This window comes from Pollachius pollachius (genome assembly GCF_949987615.1).
Source record: "Pollachius pollachius genome assembly, chromosome: 2".
Taxonomy (NCBI): Eukaryota; Metazoa; Chordata; class Actinopteri; order Gadiformes; family Gadidae; genus Pollachius; species Pollachius pollachius.
In genome coordinates this window covers 49686559-49703499 of record NC_136935.1, presented here as the reverse complement: position 1 = coordinate 49703499, position 16941 = coordinate 49686559, and the positions used below count along the sequence as shown (strand labels likewise).

The 16941-nt window shown below is 44.2% G+C and overlaps 2 protein-coding genes across 2 annotated transcripts in view; both read right to left on the bottom strand.

Annotated features, from left to right (window-relative positions):
• Positions 1 to 9331, bottom strand: part of unc93b1 (unc-93 homolog B1, TLR signaling regulator) — a 15758-nt gene extending 6427 nt beyond the window's left edge. Inside the window, exons 1-8 of the mRNA XM_079730950.1 lie at positions 9196 to 9331; positions 8720 to 8827; positions 8354 to 8495; positions 6764 to 6917; positions 5659 to 5820; positions 3525 to 3654; positions 2299 to 2392; positions 236 to 360 (exon numbers count right to left, since the gene is read on the bottom strand). Of these exons, the coding sequence (XP_079587076.1) occupies positions 236 to 360; positions 2299 to 2392; positions 3525 to 3654; positions 5659 to 5820; positions 6764 to 6917; positions 8354 to 8495; positions 8720 to 8827; positions 9196 to 9198 (918 nt within the window). The 5' untranslated portion in view covers positions 9199 to 9331. The remainder of the gene's footprint in view (positions 1 to 235; positions 361 to 2298; positions 2393 to 3524; positions 3655 to 5658; positions 5821 to 6763; positions 6918 to 8353; positions 8496 to 8719; positions 8828 to 9195) is intronic.
• Positions 9332 to 9837: 506 nt separating this feature from the next.
• On the bottom strand, positions 9838 to 12284 carry timm10 (translocase of inner mitochondrial membrane 10 homolog (yeast)). Its single transcript, XM_079730648.1, has 2 exons — positions 12075 to 12284; positions 9838 to 10669 (listed from the first exon to the last, which is right to left on the bottom strand). The coding sequence occupies exons 1-2, from the start codon at positions 12143 to 12145 to the stop codon at positions 10474 to 10476; spliced, it is 267 nt and encodes an 88-aa protein (XP_079586774.1). The 5' UTR covers positions 12146 to 12284; the 3' UTR covers positions 9838 to 10473.
• Positions 12285 to 16941: the final 4657 nt, after the last annotated feature.

Here is a 16941-nt window from a genome sequence, read left to right as displayed (position 1 = left end):
CAGCCCTTAATCCCGCCCCCACCTAGCCCATAGTTCCCGCCCCACCCAGCCCTTAGTCCCGCCCCCACCCAGCCCATATTCCCGCCCCACCCAGCCCTTAGTCCCGCCCACACCCAGCCCATAGTCCCGCCCCACCCAGCCCTTAATCCCGCCCCAACCCAGCCCATAGTCCCCCCCCCACCCAGCCCTTAGTCCCGCCCCACCCAGCCCATAGTCCCGCCCCACCCAGCCTTACGATGATCATGGAGAGGAAGGCGAACCCCATGAGGATGCTCTCCACCTGGATGAGCCTCATGGACTGAGGCAGAGTGATGAGCACGGTGCTGTTGAAGCCCGGGATCAGGTCTCTGATTTCCGCTCCTAGGGTGCACACACAGAACCGGCACACACACAACACACACACCCCATGACAACCCCTCCATGGTGCACTTCACAAAGGCATGCATCAGCCAGTGAGGGCGGAGGTTTCCGGATGCCGCTCTTCTGCACACCGTCTGGTTGTTTGCTTTTTGGTACTTACTCCAATTCAGAACGCACACTTTGTCTGTCCTGTAATCAGGCTCACTTCTAAGGCACTCTGGATAAAAGCGTCTGCTATAAGACTTAATATAGGATGAGGAAAGGTGACAGAGAGCGACAATGACAATAAAATCACGTCCTTGGCTGTGACATCCCGCCATGCTAACGGAATGCGATGGAGACCTCCTCAAGACTCAATATGTCGATGTCAAATGATAGGAGACTTGCGAAACAACTGCCCAGAATCTTCAGATTTGCTCAATTAGTCTGTAATGAGGTGTATAAATCTCCTCAGCCAACGAACACATCTTCCACATAACTGCCTTGAAGTCTTAATTTCTCAAACATGGATACTTAGCTGTGAACTTTCTTTTTTCTTATTTGCGAAATGGGATGTTTCTAGTGCTATAAACACCTTATTAATGACAGATTTAGCATATCTAAACATTCTGGTCAGCTGGGTCTCAAAGTCTCTTATCAATCAACTGGACAGAGTATATATATAATAATAATATACATATGCATAATATGTCATGATGAATGAATGAAATGATTACAAAATATGCATACAAATGTAGAATATAGTCATATGTGTGTCAGTGCTACATAGCTATTGATCTATTGTACATTTGGACGGTCTATTATGACGATCAACATCTTGAGGATTATTCGACTATAAGAAGAACGTATTGAGAGACAGGCAAAACATGTCATGATTGGCAAAACTGAGTATATATCTTTTTTATGCTTTCAAATGTTTTGTCCAAAGCCACCAATGTAGCGAGCACATTTGGATTGAGGTCAATTGTGCGAAGGCATTGCATGTTTTTGCTCCTGAAATGCCATGTCAAATGACTTTCACACAGCAACAAGCAGACAACTGCAAACTGTGGCATTCCTGTATTCACAGTGAAAACGAGTCAAACCATAAAGAGGAACAGGCCTCAAGGAGTTTAATTTTAATACAAAACGAGAAGTGAAATGCCTCGCAGGCCAGGTGCCAGCCCCATGTCTCTTCTCCCTCTGCGTCAGTTTATAAAAAAGCTTGTCTGTGTCTGTAAACCTGCCCTGCCTTTCAATTTGCAATGTGTTTTTTTTGTGAATCAGAGCATGAAATGTCCAGAGAGAAGTCGTTAAAAAGTGGATGTCTGGCGAATGATTGGATGTCTTCAAAAAAACCTGTAGGAAAACCCAGAGGTGTTTTGTCCATAATGAACGGTAAACTAGCGGACTTTAGCGTGGGTGGCCGCATACTTCCTATTGTGATTAGTGTTGAGTGCTGCATGTGGCCGTGAGATGGCCACCTAGTACCAGTTATTTAAAGGGACCCTAATTCACCCCCAGGGCTTTGTTTGACGACGAGTCCTTTAACAAAGCCCATCTTTGCGGCATGCGGCATCCGGCTCAGGAGGTAGAGCGGGTTGACTTGTAACCGGAAGGTTGCTAGTTCGTCGAGTGTCGAGGTGTCCCTGAGCAAGACACCTGACCCTCGCTGCCCCCCGACGACATGGCATGGCTGACACCGCCGTCGGTGTGTGAATGCGTGAATGTGTGCATGAATGGATGAATGTTTATTCATCCATTATGCCTATATTATGAAGCGCTTTGAGTGGCCGCTGGTTAGAAAAGCAACATACAACCGCAGTCCATTTACCATTTTAAATCCATGACATCGGCCAGATGTGTCCACCCAGATGAGCAGCAGTGTGTGACTAGACTACCTGGCGGTTTAATCATGTTCCCCCGCGGATAGTAGAAGAGGTCTGCGTGAGTATTTACCACAGTGCTTGACATTGTAGAGGGTGTGGTTGTAGTTCTGGAGAGAATCGTGGAGAAAGAGTCTCAGGGGGAACTCTGCAAACACCATGCTCAGCTGATGGGGAACAGAAAGCAGAGTAGGTGATTTTTTTGCACAATGACACCTCTGTTTTGTTTTTTCTCGACACAGCGTTGCTGTGTGCATTCCTTCATATGTTTTCTATTTGTGTTTGGTGTTAATTCATGCTAGCTAAATAAAACCCACTTGGAGCATAAGCATTAATTTACATTTACATTTAGGGCATTTAGCAGACGCTTTTATCCAAAGCGACTTACAATAAGTGCATTTGTTACAATAAGTACATTTGTCATAAGAAGTGAAACAATATATCGCTGTCGGTACAGTAAAGATGTTCATAGAACCAAGTGCAAGTATTACAATCGCTAGGCTAACCCATTCCCCGTGTAAAGCAACGATAGCAGCTACTGTAGATGCTACACAATAAAGTACCTTGAATAAGTGCAATGTACAAGTGCCAGGACGTACAACATTCAATGGTGGCTGTGCATTGGTTTCTATGCAGAGTCGAGATGAACTCTGAACAGGTGAGTTTTGAGTCTTTTGCGGAAGCTGGTGAGCGACTCTGCGGTCCTGACTTCGGTAGGGAGCTCGTTCCACCACTGAGGTCCCAAAACAGAGAAAAGTTGTGACTTTGCTGATCGACCTTTGCTTGCTCTTAGCGACCAGACGTCCAGCTGAGGTAGTTGAGCGGAGGGATCGAGCTGGGGTGTGTGGCTTTACTAATGCTTGGAGGTAGGCAGGGGCAGTTCCATCGACTGCCTTGTATGCCAGTACCATCATCTTGAATCTGACTTTAATGACTTTACTCTTCATCTTCTACTGTTTCCCCCTGTTCATGGCCTTCTTGCTGTAATCAGTGTGTATAAAGGGGGGGAACTATAAATGGCATTACAGCATTATTTACCTTTTGCATATGCGGTGGTCCGCAAAAGGTCTTGATGACCATTAAGTGGTACGCCTTAAATCAAAGGCTGGAAACCACAGGTCTCAGCATCGGCTACTCCCTGCCAAAATGTGCTGGTTTCAAACCTTCATCCACGATGCCTTGCCTCTTTCCCTCAGGCTCCTCATAACTAATTACATCAACCGCCATTGACTGAGGATACCAGCCTCCGCCAGAGGCCTGGAACACACACTGTTGAATAAGAGATGCAGGAGGACTCACGAAGAAGAAGATGTAGAAGATGGACTGGAATACGATGATGTACGTCTGGCAGGCGCCTTTTGGCAACTTCTTCTGCTCCTGCACGTGCTCGGCTTTGTAGTTCACAAACTCGTAGTACTGCTGGGCCATCCTGGCTCAGTGTGTGCGTTTGTTTGTGTGTGTGTAAGTGTGTGTGTGTGTGTGTGGGGGGGGGGGGGGTTGTGTGTAGGTGTGTGTGTGTGGGGTGGGGATGTTAAGTTGTGTGTGTGTGTGTATGTGTGTGTGTGTGTGTGTGTGTGTGTGTGTGTGTGTGTGTGTGTGTGTTTGTGTGTGTAGGTGTAGGTGTGAGTATGTGGGGTTGGGGATGTTAAGGTGAGCGTAGGGGTGTGTGTGTGTGTGTGTGTGTGTGTGTGTGTGTGTGTTTGTGTGTGTGTGAAAAAGAACATAGTTGAGATTAAACATATTCATCACAAAGAGCGTAAAAAGGGTGTCAGCTTGCCATGACGTGTGTGCGTGCGTGTGTTCGCGCGTGTGTGTGAACATACTGTATGAAAGCAGAAATAATAACAGTGCTGAGATAATAAAAATGAATTACAAAGAGTTTGACCACTCAACATTTTCTATTCAAATTGTTAAGCCTTTATTAGAGGCTTTAAAACAGCATTGTCTGAATTCTTTGCATCTAATACCAAGTAGGAAGTAGTTACACAGTCTGCCGGCTCTTTAATATACGATATAATTACACATATTTTATATTTATATCATATACATTACATCATATATATTTATTATGTTATTATTTATTATAAATATTATTTAATTATATTTATTAAATATTTGTAATTGCATTTGATTTTCTAATATTATATTTGAAAGATTTATCCTCATCTGTTGATCTATTGCCACATGGTCACAGTAGTCTAACGCAGCACTCGTCCGTCTCTCTTGTGTCTCTCTCTGTTGTCTTGCCCCGCGTCTGTTCTGTGTTTTGTTTGGTTTAGCAGGGCTCACCGTTTACGGTTGCCAGGTTGCCATTGGCAACCAATTTGAATCGCCAACCGATTTTTGGGCGTTCGGTTGTCATCGATGGCAACCGAATTCCCTGGAAGCAGGCGCTCATGTGTGGATGGATGCCTGGACGAAAAGCACAGCCCCCGGTGTGGTCCCAAAGAGCTTTGCAAAATTGCCTAACATTCAGCCATTCATGCAACCATTCCCACACCGAATGCGGTGTCCGCCACGCGAGGTGACAGCCAGCTCGTCAGGAGCAGTTAGGGTCAGGTGGTTTGCTCTGGGACGCCTTGACACTTAGCTAGGTGGAGCCAGGGATCGAACCAGCAACCCTTCCGGAAGGAAGTCAGAAAAAGTTCAAAGCGTGCGTCCCGCTCTAAGTTGAGTTGTGAAAGCACAGTGCACCACGGAGCTTCGTTTACTGTCGGGTGGCTGACAGCGCCGTCAGCGAGAGAGCCAATCACATTGGACTACAGTTGGTTGGAATTCCGTTTGGTTTAACATTGGTTCATCCAACCTCCCCTTCACTGACAGTTTTCAGGGGGCAGAAGCCCCATTACTGTACATAGATATAATTTTTCATTATCAGTATGATTCCTGCTACGAATGCCTATCTGCATTCATAGGTCAAGACTAATATGCAGATATTGAACCGATTTATTATTAGAAAATGTTCTATAACCACGATTTTAGAATTGATCTACATCAGGCCATATTTTAGTGATTAGAACAGCTTGTAAATCTTTTAAAGATTATTTTATGTCACATTTTCATCATCTCATTTTCATTAAGATGACATATGACTTAATAATATCTTAATAACTCAAAATATAAGGTGACTAAAAATCATATTTTCAGTTTCTGACGGCATGTTTCCAGCCTGGCCAACACTTTTAAAAGTTAATGCTGAGCCCTTTGTGATGTCATGTATTATACTTATATTATACGTAAGGCACTTGCACTGAATCAGCTTGAAAAGGGCTATCTAAATAAAGTTAATCATTCTAATTTTAGTATTAAAACAACCTATATATCTGATAAACAAATCGCTGCCTTTCGCTTCTACTTATTTTTGGATTGATCTCTTTCACTTCATAAAAAACTGTCTCGCCAACAAACATCCACACACACACACACGCCTCACCTTGTGATGTAGTTCCCCAGAGAGGCCCACAAGGGAACGATGGCGACCCCGATGGCGACGGCTGACGGCACCAGGGTGTAGTAGCGCTCCCAGTAGTTGGTCGACACGAACAGGGCGTAGATCCCCGAGGCCAGGAACATCATCCACTTGGTGCCCAGGAACCTGAGGAGCCAGCGCAGGGTCAAAAGCACGTTGAATGGACCATTACAAAAAATGTGTTGTATGTATGTATGTATGTATGTATGTATGTATGTATGTATGTATGTATGTATGTATGTATGTATGTATGCATGTATGTATGTAAATGATGGCCCCCATTGCCCTCCTGATCATCCCTGGAAGGAGGGATCCCCCATTCTGCGTTCCTTCTCTAGATTTCTTCCTTGCTAATTAAGGGAGTTTTTTTCTTGCCCTCTGGGGGGCTAGAGTCAGGGGGGTGTCATAAACACACTGCCTGTTAAGTCCTTTGAGACTATACCTGTGATTAAGCGCTATACAAATAAAATGTAATTGAATTACAGAGCCCCTATATCACTGCCAGGTGTGAGTACGAGTCATTATAAGCTGTTTCAATGTATGATGGATGGATGGGCCCACCAGTTGGTGCGGCCTACTGGGTAGGCTGGTGGGTTGGTCAGCTATCATACTGTTGATAGCCTCATAGCATAATTGCCTAAGTCATATTTTAAGGTTCATCTTGTATTTAGCGTCAAAAATGCCGAAGTCAAATAGATTACTTGGGCAGGTAGTGATTATGGAGTGTAAAAAGCACTCTTTGATTGGTTTAGGATAAAGCCAATGAGTCACAGTGAATCAGCAGCGTTAGGAGAGTAAAGTTAGGTTAGATATCACAATTTGGCCAAAATATTACTTAGGCAATTATGCCATGAGGCTAACGATGCATAATTAACGACAGGGCCGATTAAGAAATGGCTCAACTAATCAACATCGATTCACACCTGGTGGGTGCCTTTAAGATAGAAAATAGGGGCACATTTAAAATAGAAGACAGGAGCACATTTAAAATGGGGGGATGTGTGCAAACGTTGATATATTCTCGTCGTACATTGTCGGGGTGTATGAAGGGAGATGTGCCTTTGCCCACCTGATGAGGATGGGAGTGTAGAGCAGGCCTATGATTGGTGTCACATTGATTCCCATCAGCATCTTCTGGTCGATGTCCTGCAGTCCCAGGTTGCTGTACTTCACCTCCCGGTATGTGATGTCATAATGCAGGATCAACTGCATCTGCAGGAGGCCTGGAGACAGACGCACGTTGACGCACAAGCCCACACATACACACACAAACACACACACACAAACACACACACACACACGCACACATACACACACAAAAACATATGCACGCACGCCCACACAAGTACACACACACAAACACACACACACACACACACACACACAAACACACACACACACACACACACACAAAAACATATGCACGCACGCACACACAAGTACACACACACAAACACACACAAACAAGCAAACATATTCACGCACGCACACACAAGTTAAAACACACACACACACAAACAAACATATGCACGCACGCACACAAGTACACACGCACACACACACACACACACAAACAAACAAGTAGATACACACACACCCACACACTCAAACAAACAAGTACAAACACACACACAAACACACACACACACACACAAAGAAACACACAAACAAACAGGTACATACACACACACACACAAACAAACAAGTATATACACACACACACACATATGCACATGCAAACACACAAACACACGCATTAAAACAAATTTCACCTATTGTTGCACATGCAACCATATAGAAAGAAATGTGTATAATACGATCCCGCCCCAAACCCCCTCATTACCGTTTTTTGCTTTGTGTTATTAGTGTAACGTCTGTAAATGAGTAATTCTGTCCACCTGTGTATCTATTTAACTTCCCTAGTTCTTAACCTAGTTTGTGGGTTCCTTGTTTGCTTCTGTCTGCATGTCTTCATGAAGTGAAGCTTCCTTTAATCAGTCTGATCTTTGGATTTTATTTCACCTCCACACACAATCTGTGAGAAGGAACTGACCAAAGAATGAACCTGGCAGAGATCTTTCCATTATCCATGTTCAGGTCAGCTTTCAGCTTCACAGCCCCTCGTCGACTGTGTCGTGGAGAGCATTGTGGCACTCGCTCTCCAGCTACCCAGCCTCACTCCCCATCTTCTCAGCCTCACTCCCTATCTACCCAGCCTCACTCCCTAGCTCCTCAGCCTCACTCCCCAGCCTCACTCCCTATCTCCCCAGCCTCACTCTCCAGCCTCACTCCCCAGCTGCTCTCCCCAGGTACCCAGCCTCCACCACGGTCTGTAGGGACGTCAGGGGGGGGTCCTTAAAGAAGGGGGTCCTTAAAGAAGGGGTTCCTGTGACAGTCCCGCCCCAATCCTCTCATTCCCTGGTGTTGGTGTGCTGGTGTAACGTTTGGCAGATCAACGGTTCTCTAGTTCCTGCCACTGTTTGTCGGCTCCTTTTTGGTTATTTCTAGCTTCCTTTGGCACCTGCCAAGACTCTGATCTCCACAATTCAACCCGCGGCGGAAGGCGGGACGTGTGTGTGTGTGTGTGTGTGTGTGTGTGTGTGTGTGTGTGTGTGTGTGTGTGTGTGTGCATGTGTTGGCGGTGTGCACGCAAACGCACCCATGTAAACACTGTACACTATCATGCCTCCAACGCTGGCAGCCACCACGTTCTTGATAACCCCGAACCTCTTCCTTCTATAGTACTTCCGCTCCTCCTCCTCTTCATCGTACTCTGCTTGTGGGCCAAGGAACTCCTCCATCTTACACATGCACACACACACACACACACACACACGCACACACACACATTCAGAGAGAGAGAGAGAGAGACACACACACACACACACACACACACACACACACACACACTTGTTTGCGGGTGGAATGAGCAGTGAATATTCCATTCCATTACAACCCAACAAGTTTAAATAGACCTAATCCCATGCAGATGGAGACATAATAAAGAGGTCAGACCAGTGTTTACCTGGCCGTTGATGGTGCCCTCCTTGGCTTCGTTCATGCCGCCGTAGTTGGGCAGGACCGGGGGAAGCCCGTCCTCTTGGATCAGGTTTTCTGTGTCGGATGCCTCCATCTGGTGGCAGACATTGTTAACTCATGACTTAAGCGTTATAAATAAATCCCAAGTGTTGGAATTAAAATGCATCGCAAAACAATATGTATCGGTGGAAAGCATTTAGAAAAAAATTTACAAACTATCCAAGGGTTTTTGCTTAAAAATAATAGGCGCCAATAAATAAATACGAATGCCTTTCTGTGAGCAACATGCCTATGACACATTAACCCAGGTTATCAAGGCTGTAAATTGTCATTCCTATTAATGATTTGAACTGTAATCCCACTTTATTGTAACAATATAATACCGGCCGACATAATACAAACGTTAGAGTTTTACACTATAAAGTTATATCGTTATTATGAAAAATTATGACAGGAACTTACCATTTTTTAGTGGTAAGAGTTGAGACGGCTTTACCAAGAAGACAACATTAATAGCATTAAATACAGTGCATGTCTATGAGCTGAACCCCGTGTCTGCAGTTCCCCTTTTCAAATGTCAGGTTAAAGCTTAAGTACAACTCGGGTGAGGGAAACGAAACTCTAAAGCAGGCTTCACTTCCCCCCTGTTCTTAAAGGTACAGAGACAACATTTTGTCGGTTAATCCAATTATTTCATTGATTTAATATAATCCACGATTCTCTTACTGTTATTATTTATTATTGTGATCTATGCTGATACTTATTTTTTGCATATTTTTGTTTGTACTAATCTTTATTTACTTACATCTTGTATTGTTGCTTCTATGTAGCTTTTGAGGAACCAAGCCGAATAACTTAACCTAATATAACAAACCTAATACCCTTATTTTGTACAACAAGATGTAATAAAAGTAATTCTGATTCCTACTTTAACCTATATAGGCCTGAATATCAGTACCTGGGGCAGAAATGAGCACACAAGAATGTAGATCCTACATGGATATTAATAAGATATTTCACCACGGAAATCACAGTCCAAAAATGTGTGGTATTTTATTTTCACATTTGTTTGAGACAATGTGTAGATAAACAGAACCCAACATAATACTTGCTGCTCAACAGATAAAAACTTCACACGTCTTTAACTCAACAAATCAATGCAATATCATACCCTAAATGTAAATGTAAATATCATCCGCAATGGTCCAGTGATGAAGGACAGATTTCTACAATTTCTCAAGCAGTCTGAACAGAAGTATGGTGAGATATTTACATGAGCAATGTATTCATCCCAGTTTTGAGAACATAACTAACTACAGACAACTCCATATAAGCAATGTAAACTGTCTGCATCAATGGGGTATGGTGCAACATTTGCATCCAGTGGGTAGAAAACAAAAACACGACATGATGACTCAGGTATAAAAATGAATGGACTGCAACCATGAGAATTTTCATATACGCTTTTTTTTGTACATTTCCATACAACACACAGATACACTTTTTAATTGCACATGAAAAGCTGGAATAAAAAGAAGTATACAGGTATAGTGTCAGTTAAACAGAAACTTAAATAATGATGAATGCGCTGTAACCCAATGCGCTGTAACCCAATGCGCTGTTACCTTCGGGATAATACCACAATCACCCGACACACAGGGACCCACACCAACTTCCAACCCGCTCTCACACAGATACAAACACACATGCGCACACTCACACACACACCGATCTGTCAGTCTAGTCACTTCCGATGGCTGCTTTCCTCATGACTTCCTCGTCCTGCACCGAGAGCTCGGTCAGCTTTCGCCCCAGCTTCTCGTGGAGGTCCAGGTACTTGGCCACGCAGCGGTCAAGGCACACGGCTTCCCCCTTGCTCAGCTCGGCCTCCTTGTAATGGGGGGGTACACACTTCCGATGGCAGGCGTTGGTCATCCTGGACGGGGGACAGTGAACATTTACATGTCAATTATCCGATTTTATCAAAAGCGACTAACAACCATTCATTCATTCATTCACACACCGATGGCGGCGGAGTCGACCACGCAGGGCGACAGCCGGCTCGTCTGGAGCAGTCAGGGTGAGGCGCCTCGCTCAGGGACACCGAAACTCAGACAGGAGGAGCGGGGATTGAACTAGCAACCTTCCGGTTACCAGTCAACCCGCTCTACGTCCTGGACTGCTACCGCCCCAGTGAGGTAAATGGCATTGAGGTAGAAACCTCACTTGTGCACACACAGAAAATGTAAACAGTGTTGAATTAAGTGCCATTCAAACGGGACACCACTTTGTGTTAACCCTTTCATGTCTGTGTCTGCATTCATGAAAAGAAAAGGGAAGCAGGTCTAATTATAAGTGTAAAGCTACCAATCCCATCCACATAAACAAATGAACGATGTCCCACACTGTCTTACTACGAGGAAAGGACTAGCCTAAAAATGTAATGCAATAGTGAATGCTCCTTACTTCCATACTACAGTAGAGATTATCACTGTCATGATATGCTTGATTCCTTGTCAGTGTTCACTGTATGTCATTGTCAATATTTTCTCAAACGTTGTCATTATCTTACAGAAATGGGGAAAGAATAAAGAGGATTGCATTTCATAAAGACTGATTTGTGCAATGCAACACATTAAAGACGCGTAAGTGACATTGTAAAATAAGCAGTCTTAGAATAGTACAATTAAGGAATCTAAAAAGCATGTACTGTTTGTGATTAATGCCCGACAGGCTCAATCAGCCCATTGTTTTACACATCTCCTTTGGAAATAAGTTTTAAACGTATATTTCACACGAATCCCAGAGGGCTACGAGCCAATATCTGCATTCAGTCACTGCATTATGACTGACATGTCTCCTATCCAATCCCCCTTCACTCTTTTTATGAATTCATTTTGTATAGCCCCCACACACAGGTAGTCAGAGGGCTTAACAGGCCATATATTTACGAGACCCCCTTGACCCTAGCCCCCCAGAGGGCAAGACAAAACTCCCCTAATTAATAAGGAAGAAACCTTGTGATGGAACGCGGAGTTGGGGATCCCTCCTTCAGCGATGATCAGGAGTGTAATGGGTGACATTATTGACATACATCACATTCAGGCAAAACATTTCAAATCGGTGATGGGGTTCTGGCCGGCATTGACATGTCACCTATCCAATCTCCCTTTACTAGTTTTATGAATGCAGCTGCAGCCATCCAAATGCAATGTATTTCACCAAAGTATTTCAATGAAAATCACATGCCCCGAGGCTTTAAACTGTCATTCAGCACCAACGCATTTGGTCTTGTATCTACCAGCCTTAGCTATGTTAGTAACCTTGTCCCAGAGCCTCACCGGTTGTACATGTCAGCCATCATCTCCACTTCCAGCTCCGCCGCCAGCTGCTGTGCCTTCATCGGGTCCATGTCTGCGCTTTAATGTCCTATTCGCCTTACGCAGATGTTTAAAATGAGTATACTCAAAAGCAAGAGAAGCGTGAAATGCTTATTGAGTAACCTTCAAACGTTAATAGAAAAACACGTGCAGTTTCCACCCGGCCAACTGAGTAGCGGACTCACTTCCGGTGTCAATAAAGTTACGTTCAAACTCACCCGGCACGAAAAAAAACTGATGACGTTACACAACGTTATACAAAAATCACACAAAGCTTTGCATTTTAAAAGAAAAATATAACATTTATAAATGCAGTACAATAACTCAACAAAAATGTTGACGCTTGGCCATCACATTTGGCAGCATAATTTGTTTTTACTTTTACCTCAAATTCTAAACAAGTATTGAATAATGTTATGTTAGGAAAACCACATTGTTGTAACTTATATAGACACGTTTTCTATGGACATGCAACTAATATGTCTCCCAAATATAATACATCCCAACATCTACATAAAGTAAAGAATCAAACATATGGACTGAAATTAAAAGGCAAATACACAGCACTTTCAATAAACCATTCAAGTATTCCGTCAATGAAATAGATTAACAAAGTAGTCAAAATTACACAGCAATAGAGATTGATTACTCTGAGTGGAGGAGTACATAAAAAAATAAAAAAAAGGTATGCCTCCATATAGGCAACATTGATATATATTCCAAACAGCTACTATCTAAATCCCCATCACATCAATCTCTTCCAGCTCTTCCTCGTCCTCATCCTCTGATGTGTCTACGATAACTCTTCCTCCAAATTCCATCGGCCTTCGGCCTTTGTCTGGGGAACACAGGAGAATATCCACCTCCATCTCATCTTCCTGGGAATGTCTCGATCCCTCGATGTCTGGACTCCTTCTGTTTTGAGGCTCAGATGGCAGAGAGCAGTAAGTTGTAGTCACGTTGCTTTGCTGAGATGGGCGGACCCAATAAGGGATGGTCCCCACAGGGGCTTGCGGCGTCTCTGTGCTATTGGCCGAATCCGATGCTAGAGACAGAGGTCAAAATAAGAAGCAGCATCAAAGAAGCTAGACCTCATAGTGGTTTCTTAAAGTCGCCATATACCGCATTTCAGCTAGCACCTGTCTTAAAATAACCTTGACATAGATACCAGTAGTCAAAGCTGATCGATAGTGATTTCAATGTTATCCGTATAATCTTGTCCTATGACATATTCGATAAATAAGAAATGCTGGCCGGCCAGCCCTACACTAACACTACCACCACTACCACAGACACTCCCAAAACCCCTCTCAAGCAATTTGAGATACGCCTGTTTAGGTTACACAGTTGCACTGCCAGTTAGAGTAGAGAAAACACTGTTATTTCGTTTTTCTATTCAGAAAGTCTGCCGCCAAGGGGCTGAAACTTATAGTGCGACTTTACTTAGCCAAATTGAATCTGTCAGGCAATACTTCTGAATGTATGTTACTCATGCATCATTTTAGCATGAATCCACATGTCTTCACCATCATTGACAAATACAAGGTCCACCAGTGTTTAAAGCACTTTAAAAACACATTTGTATTGTAGAGATCAGCATTACAACTGGTTTAAAAAACAGACTATTAAAACAGCAATCTAGTTTTAAATGTAGCTGATTTCTATATTTGAATAAGCATAAATTCAACAGAAACTGAATGAGAAGAAAAGGTGGACACAATCAAATAGTAAAGATTAGTAAAATAGTTATCTAAAGCAAATGCCTACCAGCCATTAAATCAATGCTTCTTTTTTAAGGGCAGATGGTAAACTTAAGGAACTGTAAAAATCTACAATCTACCAGTAATGTATCTTACCTTCATCAGGCCTCTCTACCAAACGCTCGTCGCCATCAAGCAACGCCTCACCCATCTCTTCTATCTCCACCCCCCTCGTCTCTTCTCCTTTATTACTGTGAAACCCGATATCCTTGCTAGAAAGGTCATCTGCTTCAACCCAACGTTCATTGTCAGACTTTTTGAGTCCCATTACAGGTTCAACTGTAGGTCTTGGCTGTATTGTATCTGGTTTTCCATTAGTGTCCGATGCAGCAGAATGGCCTGGATGCTGGGCAATGCATTGATCACCTACTTTGCTTGCTATTGATGAAGATTGGCTTGGGGAAGCTTTTACAACGACGTCAACTTTGTTGACGTCGTTGTAAAACGACGTCAAAAGCTGAGGACGTCTTGATTCAGGAGTTCCTGTCATCTTACCCTCTTCGGTCTGAGTATTCTCTGAACCTGCCCTGTGCTCGTTTGGCTCAGATTCACTCGGATCATGCGGCTGGGTGCAGAGCTGTTCATCAGCCACCCTAGGAGGCTCTGGGGCTGAAACAGTGTCTGAACTCGGCACATCATCATGGACCTCATCGTTCGAAATCTGAACATCCTGGACGATCTCCCTGCATTTCCTTCTTAGTTTTCCTTTGTTTTGTCCACATTGTTCTCCGATCTCGGCCAGCGCATTCGTTTTCCTGTCGCTTTCTAAAATCTTGTCAATGGACGGGTTGGCATCGTGAGGGACAGTCTTTATCTTCGGAGGTCTCCCTACCTTCCATTTGATCAATGGGACAGTCTCCACAATCTCATCTGCCTTATCTTTTTCATTGTTCGAAATCGGAACATCCTGGACGATCTCCCTGCATTTCCTTCTTAGTTTTCCTTTGTTTTGTCCACATTGTTCTCTGATCTCGGCCAGCGCATTCGTTTTCCTGTCGCTTTCTAAAATCTTGCCAATGGACGGGTTGGCATCGTGAGGGACAGTCTTTATCTTCGGAGGTCTCCCTACCTTCCATTTGATCACTGGGACAGTCTCCACAATCTCATCTGCCTTATCTTTTTCATTGTTCAAAATCGGAACATCCTGGACGATCTCCCTGCATTTCCTTCTTAGTTTTCTTTCGTTTTGTCCACATTGTTCTCCGATCTCGGCCAGCGCATTCGTTTTCCTGTCGCTTTCTAAAATCTTGCCAATGGACGGGTTGGCATTGTGAGGGACAGTCTTTATCTTCGGAGGTCTCCCTACCTTCCATTTGATCACTGGGACAGTCTCCACAATCTCATCTGCCTTATCTTTTTCATTGTTCGAAATCGGAACATCCTGGACGATCTCCCTGCATTTCCTTCTTAGTTTTCCTTCGTTTTGTCCACATTGTTCTCCGATCTCGGCCAGCGCATTCGTTTTCCTGTCGCTTTCTAAAATCTTGTCAATGGACGGGTTGGCATCGTGAGGGACAGTCTTTATCTTCGGAGGTCTCCCTACCTTCCACTTGATCACTGGGACAGTCTCCACAATCTCATCTGCCTTATCTTTGGTTGTAGAAGCACTTCTGGCACGTGGAGTGCTTCTTTTCCTAGTCTCAGTTATGGTTTTGTCAGCCTTCAATTTCTCAGAGCCTTTGTCGACAGCTGTGGTGTCGAGCACTTTCTGTGGCTCTTTAAAAACAGGAGGTTCTTGCTTCAGTATCCTTCTCTTGCTTAAGACATTGTTGCAGGACAAACTCACTGAGCACACGTTCAAAAAGATTTTACTAAACTCTCCAGCCCCATGTCTGGTCACTTTGTACCCCAAGGTACGATCAGATGCGTCATCTGTGTGTGCTTCACATTTCCTTTTTCTCTTTGACGTCACTGGTTTGTCCTTCGTATCACACTGTTTCAATGGTGGATCTTTTCTCTTTGACGCTTTTCCAAATGGGGATATCGCTCCGGTCAGACCTTCTCTATCAGAAGATTGCATTTTCTCTTTTGCAGCCTTAACACAGACCGTTTTAACAGGGGGCTTCCTTTTTTCCTGCATCACTTCAGTTGACTGACGTAAAGACTGCAAAAGCTCCAGGTCCTCCATGGACTCAAGCCTGGACGGATCCTCAGGTTCAGAAGGTTTAGTTTCCTCCTTCGAACCCGAGTTCAGAGGAAACTGCAGTGCATGTAGTGTGCTTGACATCCAGGTTAATTCCTTAGACGCCGGCTGGTCAGTCTGCTGACTGTCAGAGTTAACAGTATCAGGCGCGATTGATGCCACGTTTAGTGTGTGACGGTCTTGGTAATCCAGAGGCTCAGAGCAGAGAGCGCTCTGGTCCGTCGTATCTCCCTGCCCCCTGTGATTGAGCGAATGGCACTGGGAAAAGATTTCGTTAGGCGAACTGTCTTTGCTTGCAGGCTGCTCCTGAGCCAGAGAGGACTGTGCCTGAGCAATCTGGTTGGACTGGCGTTCCGTTTGGGGCCAGGTTTCTGCACAATGCACAGAGGCGGTCGATGCCACAACAGGAACCAAACAGAAACTGCTTTTGCTGTGCAGGACTGGGAAATGAAAAATGTAACAGCAATTGAATAAGGCACTGAAAAGTGAAGGAATAACATTTCTAACATTTCGCTGTGTAACTATGTCCCCTCACAGATTCTGGATTACGGCCAAGGCATTGAGCAGTCAGCCCTCCCAAAAGTTTGGCTATATCATTGAACTCCTGGACCCGAGATGAGTCTCTTAATAATGATAATTATGATATTTCTTTGCATAACAATATGCCATGAAGTGTGACACAAAACAAAACGAGAAACGAACAAACATTCCCGAAACATAGATTACCTGTGTCTTTCGGCGAGGCGTCTTTCGACGAGGCGTCTTCCCACAGCATCTTGTACCCCTGTGAGCCGACCACACTAGCGGCTGTGTCCACCTCTCCCTGCCTCACTGTCCACTCCAGCGCGGGTGGCGTGCTGGGGATGGCTGCACTGTTCGACTTAAAGCTCGACCTGTTGCCGTCCTTCTCCAGGCCAGAGGAAGG